Genomic DNA, 6,622 nt, shown 5'->3' with positions numbered 1-6,622 from the left:
TAATGAACAAAGACGGTGAAATGGGAAATAGAATATATGCACCCCATGGTTATGGTGATTGGATCAATTTAGAAGGACATGTCATTGGTGGAGAATGGAAAAATTAGTCAAATGGAAAAGGTCTTTTGAACATTGGCCATCAGGGATCTAATTGTGGCTCGCGGGAAGCTATGGCCTTCAGAGACTCATTTGCAGAATATTTCATGAAAGCCGGGGCTGTAGACTGGCAATATAAGGCTCTTGAATAAACATAAAGCTACCATTGTTAATTATTAACTATTATTTTCTCGCTTTGTATTTATAGAAAATAAAACCGAAGGCTTTATTTAAAAAAAGTGCATATTTATGTTTGCTACATTTCTTCATGAAATTTTTTAAAATTTTCATTTGTGTTTCAAGTTTTTGTTTTTTTCCCATGTCCTTGAAATGAGGCATCAGCGAAAACAGGAAACTTTGATCTGGGTCAATATTCTGCCCAGAATTTTGACTTATTATTTGAACAAGTTGTTCTTGAATAGGATCACTTGTTTTTGGTTGTTTCCTTTTGTTGCCGGCAGGTTTGATATTGAGGTGTTCACCCCTTGAGTTGGGTCTGGAATAATTAGAGTCAGAGGAACGGCTTTCAGAGGATACCCCTGGAACATCAAACTCTAATTCTGAATGAGAGACAGGCAACTCTTCCACACTGCCACCATTGCCCATTTGGTTCAGAATTTGAAAAGCTATTTCATCATCATTCTTTCCATTCGTAGACGAATTGCTTACAGTCCTACAATAATAAGTGCTTAAGCATTGGAAAAAAGCTTGGACATACCAATAAACATATGGCTTTAAGTAGCGGCACCCCATGTTAACTTCTAACATTGCGTAATACAGTCACAGGCCATTACTCCAAGCCATTTGACATGAAAAGAAAAAGATAATTATTTACGTGCGAGGACTTATTGAATCGTCCAAAAACGAGAGAAGGTCCATGAATATCCATTTTTTCTATTAACCGCTCCTGATCCACTTCTTTTCAGTCCATCATTTATCTTTTTTTCTCTTACATATTTGTCCCTCAGCTGTTTCCATTTGGCTTTAGCATCATCAACTAGAAATAATCCAAATACCCTAAGCCTTGGTTAAAAAAAGCATTGAAATACTTACCTGAAACGTTAACGGCTTCCGCAATTCTTTCCCAGTACACGTCTTTTTTCCTGCTGTTTTTATAGTTTTTGCTTTTAATATCCCATAATTCTGGGCATTCGCGAATTTGAACAATGAACGCTTCTTCAAAGTCTACATTATCCATATTTATTCCGATAGACAGTACCGAGCTGCATGCCGCTTCCGCCATTTTGAAAAAGTGAAAAAATCGTCCCTCGACTCTCTCCACACCCCACCCTTCCTCTCGTCTGTGATTGGTGCTTTTCTCGCGAATGCGCGAAATTCTTGGTCTAGTCGCAAGAAGTTTGCATCTTCGCGAGGTGAGGACGCGTAGTAGCGAAAACCCAATGTGGACAGTAGCGCGATCTTGCAAACAAGCGAAGCGAAGATGCGAACGTGCAAAATGTGTCAGTCTGGACAGGCCTTAAAGGTCCGTCCACACTATGGATTTTTTTCGCGGCGCAAGCTACGTAACGCTCGCGCGCGGTACGTCGCTTCGCTAGGATCGTTTACACTACTGAAATTCGCGCCAAAGCCATGCTCGCATGGCCTTGCAAACCTCGCGAAAATCTTTTCCGTGTCAAAGATTTTCGCAAGGATTGCAGCCTCGCAGCCAATCAGTGGTCTCCTGGTTGGCGCAGACGCCGTGTATACGAGATATTTTCACGAAAACAAATATGTCTCCGGTTAATAGGCTATTTTCGTTTTTATTAATAAATCACCATTATTATCACCTTAATAGAAAATGCACGAGAAGAAGAAATGGGTTCGCAGAGAGTATAGACTACCGTATACCGTATTAATTCGGTATAGGGTGGTCCTGTGAGGAGGAGGGTGAGTTATTTCTTCCCCCTTTTCGTTCTTTTCTCTAGATGGTACCATGCCCGAGGGGAAAATATGATATGGGGGGTGAAATTGATGACGTCACGTGATATTGTTGGCGGTAAATTTGAGTTGTAACGCCCCCGAGTTGTGGCGGGAGATTTAGTTGATTATTAAGGTGATGGCGCGAAATTTGAATTTATATGGGATTTTTTCTTTATATAGTGGTAGGACGTCACGTGACTTATCGATGGTGACGGCGCTCAGTGCCCATAGTGGTATTATTTTGGTGCATCTTTAGGATATTATGTACATTTTGGGGGATGATTTATTGGTAATTCTGTAGGCTCAGTAGACCCTTTCTACACACACCCTTCCCGTAATGTTGTTCTTTGTACGATTTTGAGGTCTCTCCGTGTATGCTTATGTTTCTCTTCTATTAAAGAACCAGTTTAAATGAGATAAGGTTTACATTAAAGGTACAAATTAAGCTACGATGATGTTCTAGCTGTTCTCCTGTTTTGTATTGTTATTATTTGGGTGTATCTTTAGGATATTGTGTACATTTAGGGTATGCTTTATTGGTAATTCCATAGGTTCAATAGACCCTTTCTACACACACCCTACCCGTAATGTTGTTTTTTTGTATGATTTTAAGGTCTCCATGTATGTTTATGTTTGTCTTATATTATTCGTATATTGCAAGAACTAGTTTTAAGTGAGATAAGGTTTACATAGTTTATTGAAAACTAAACTACGATGATGTTCTAGGTGTTCTCCTGTTTTGTATTGGTTATTGAGCTACAGTTTTAAAACAATAATACATTTTAATATCATATACGTGGTATTTCGGCAGTTTTTACACTATTCGGTAGTTGATTAGAAGTTTTAAATGAAGCAGTACTGCTAAAAAAACTCAGAACATAAGGATTACATTAGTTTTAAACGAATTTGGAGAATAAGTACAATTACTGGAGTTAAAATGCGAAATATTACTAAAAACATTAGAAAATACGGGTTACATAGAATACATGGCAAATAAACACAATACTAGTTATTAAATTAAAAATCCTCATTGGATTGACTGAAAAATATATATTTTACTACGCGCTAAAATATTGAAATACGTAATCATTACTAAAAAAACATCATTAGAAAATACGAATTACAATGGTTTTGATATCAAGCAAATTCACTAAGAGGCAAAATATATACCAATTCAAAAAATCGTAGTACAAGATGATTAAACACATAAACATTTACCATCATAGAAAATAGAACAATAATACTATGCGCGAGATTATTAAGTACATACATACCCATGTACCTTCATATAAAGTATAGCAATACTACTTTTTAATATGATTTAAAAGCTACAATGGTTATTATACGATTTTAGTAAAAATAGTAGGCTAATTATTAAACTAAAATGTTCACAGGATAGACGAAAAAATATATTTTTCTCTACACGCTAAAATACTGATATACGATTAAGGATAAAAATATCGAAATATTACTAAAAAACGTTACTGTAATTATCATCAAATAATAAAAATTGCACTTATACAAATCAATTCAATACTAATTTTTAAACTAAAGTGTTAATATATACTAATTAAAAAACTTACAAAATGCAAAAAATATTACCAAAAAAGCTCCGTATTCGTTAAAATATTGTTACATGTTACTAGTTGAAATACGTTAATATTACTATAAATAATACTTGAGATACTAATTAAAATACTTATACTGGGTATCTAAAATATATACGAGTAACTTATGTGGAAAATGTCAAGGATTCTAGTTAATATAACCGTATGGGGTAGTTTTATAGTCAGATATCATTCTAACTTTATCCACTACGACCTGATATGTTTTGGTCTGGTTGATCGTGATCAGAGGGTGATCTTGTAGACGTCTGATTTGAGGGCCAATAGGGACTTGAACCGAGTTCAGTAGAGGTTCACCTTCATTGTTTACGCCTAGTAGGTTCTTCATTGTTTCAAAATTTATATATTTTTCAGTAGAGGCGTTTAAATAAAATCCTTTAACTTTGATAATGTTAGTTTTAGTGCCTGTTTTAGGGTCGAGAATGTCCATAGAATAGTTCTTTGGTCCAGCACTCCCCCATTCACAAATATAGGCATCTGGTTCATAGGATTCTAATTCATTTTTGAGCACTCATAAATAATCGTCTGTGGGTAGCAAATGAGCGCCGTCTGGCGAGAGGTACACTAAATTATCCGTGTCATGATAAAAACAATTGTCACCGACCTTTTCAAGATGTTTTAGTAAATGTAATCGCGCCATAGCTGTTGTGTAACAAGCGATAACTACGTTTGTGTGTTTGTGCACAATCTCGTTTTCTTGAATGTGTTCGTACTTTACTAGCACGGTGTTTTCGTCGATTGTTAGTAAACTTTTAACCTCCAAGACTGGATTTAATATTAATCCGTACAATTTGATGGCATCTTTGATTATTTCGGTAGAGGTGTGTCTTGTTTTCTGGCCAAATTTACCCCAAAAAGAGTTGAGCATAAGTTTGCTAAGACATCTGAGACCTTCATTTTTCTCTACTTTAGTGATATCCAGTTCTACACCATCTTCGTCTTTGAAACTTTTGACATAGTTTTCCTTATCTTCTTGAGTCTGGCAATCTGCTGGAAAGCCGCTAGCTAGGGTTTTATACTCTAAAAAGGTATTAACATAATCTTTAAACAGTCCTCCCTGTTTTGTTTTGGGGTCGTACTGTGTCACTTTGTATGACCAAGCCTCGTACATTCGTGTGATTGTGTAACCATTCTCTACTGCATGACGTAACTCGTCGACTACCCATGTACCTCTCAATTCTCTTTGTTCCGTAGTATGTCCACAATGACCTTGAAACTGGGTTTTACAACAGGTGTAGCATAATAGAAATGTTAATTTTCCATTAATACGAGCGGGCAGAACGGGATGAATTAGGTTTTGGGCCGGTAATACGTCACATTTTAGAAGACCATCAAACGAAAATATGTCTGGAAAGTTGTCTAATATGATTTCAGGATGTCCTATAGGTATCTTGGAGGTTTTGTTAATGAAAGGGTATAAACTTGTGAAATCAACGTAATGAATGCGCTCTGATCCTGCTGTTTTATGGTATAGTTTTGTAGCGCAACATCTTCCACCGAAGAATGCATCACGGGGGTCTAATCTTTTTACTATTGTAGGCTTAATGTCATTACATTTTAAAAACTCTATTATTTCTGGTTTATTTACTTTTTCCTTCTGCCATTCACACTCCCATTTGACATTTACTTTATAGTTGAGTGATTCTAGCTTGGTCAACACGTTCATGCTACTAATATATCTAGAATTCAAAGTTTGCGTAGGGTCTCCGTGCAAAGGCTTGTTTCGGTTTAAGGGAAAGTGTATTTTACACCCATGATAGAAACACCCCCAGTGTTCGAATATTTCCTGGTTGATTTCACAAAATCCGTCTACTCCAAGTTTTTGGATTCTGGTTTCTTTCCCTCTAAAGGAGGATTCGATAGATATATTTCGTTTGTGTGCGGTCCACTCAAGCCACTCTATAGCCCCTATTGACTGATTTTCACTAAGTCTATAATAGTTTTCCGGTTGATACCTATAGTATTGGGTTTAAGATAGTTTCGGCGAAACACGTGAGAGCACACGCCAGGAAGAGTAATTGCGCCGCAATTAAATGGATCAACGCCTGTTACTTTAAAGAGTAGCGTACGAAACGTTATACATCCTAGGAATAGTAAAATTGTGTCATTCTCACAATAATAATTGAGTTCCTTCACAAAGTCGAAACCTTTACCTTTACTCTCTTCGGAGCTATGCCATGACTGGTCCGTTTCTCCTCCTCCCCATTGTACGTCGATATCATCGTCAGAAAGCGATTCTTCAGATCCGTGCTTCCTCTCTAAGGTATCGTTCAATAGTGTCTCCTCTGCGGGTGGTCCTTGGTCCGTTCGGTCTAAAAAGTTGGCTATCTCTCTGTTGAAGTCGGCGATTTGAGCTTCTTGTATACCACGCTCAATTTCTTCCTGTCGTTTCGCTAGGCGATCTGCGTATTCAGTTCTTAAGGGATTAGGAATAAGATTCCTCAGGTTTTCCAATTCTTCTATGGTAGCACAGTCCTCTGGTACTCGTGCAACTGTTTTCAATACTCGAGTAAGTCGAGGCAAGCTTGATTATTATTTAAGTCATCCTGTACTACGAGTTGTGGTAGAGTCTGAGGTCCGTACAACGGATCTATTCGCAGATAGGCGCATAGGAAAAAATAAAACGCGTAAATTAAACGTAACGGCTAGGTTTTTTATAGTTAGTTCGTTCAAAGTTGTACGGAGAGTTTTATAGTTAGTTCGTTCAAAGTTGTACAGAGAGTTTCAAGATCCATGTTTAACTTTCGGTGTTTGAAGATCTACTGTGTATTTTGATCCTTTCCTCAGCCGGTTTTATACTAAATTTCTTAATAGAAACGCCCATATTCCTCAATCATTTAACAATGTCCTGATTTATTGCCTCCTCAATCACCAGATGTTTTCTCACCATGCATTTCTGACACACGCATGTTAATAGTTTACCGATTTTATAACAAAATAACGTTGGATTTTCTTTATGTCAAATAAATTGTCAACAAAAG

At 36.8% G+C, this 6,622-nt stretch overlaps 1 protein-coding gene across 1 annotated transcript; it reads right to left on the bottom strand.

The window, feature by feature from the left end:
* Positions 1-941: 941 nt before the first annotated feature.
* Positions 942-1,343, bottom strand: LOC149644584 (transcription factor Adf-1-like). Its single transcript, XM_089850357.1, has 2 exons — positions 1,150-1,343; positions 942-1,093 (listed from the first exon to the last, which is right to left on the bottom strand). The coding sequence occupies exons 1-2, from the start codon at positions 1,337-1,339 to the stop codon at positions 942-944; spliced, it is 342 nt and encodes a 113-aa protein (XP_089706483.1). The 5' UTR covers positions 1,340-1,343.
* Between the last annotated feature and the right edge of the window lie 5,279 nt (positions 1,344-6,622).

The sequence above is a fragment of the Phalangium opilio genome, unplaced genomic scaffold (genome assembly GCF_054372755.1).
Source record: "Phalangium opilio isolate 3A_F unplaced genomic scaffold, DU_Popi_V2 ptg000090l_1, whole genome shotgun sequence".
Classification (NCBI taxonomy): domain Eukaryota; kingdom Metazoa; phylum Arthropoda; class Arachnida; order Opiliones; family Phalangiidae; genus Phalangium; species Phalangium opilio.
This window is presented reverse-complemented; position numbering and strand designations above follow the sequence as displayed.

What these genes read in the sequence shown, in the direction of transcription:
- LOC149644584 (XM_089850357.1), bottom strand. Translation starts at nt 1,339, where the DNA reads ATGGCGGAAGCGGCATGCAGCTCGGTACTGTCTATCGGAATAAATATG. An exon ending in GGAAGCCGTTAACGTTTCAG is followed by an intron (nt 1,094 to 1,149) that starts GTAAGTATTTCA and finishes GATTATTTCTAG; the next exon opens with TTGATGATGCTAAAGCCAAA.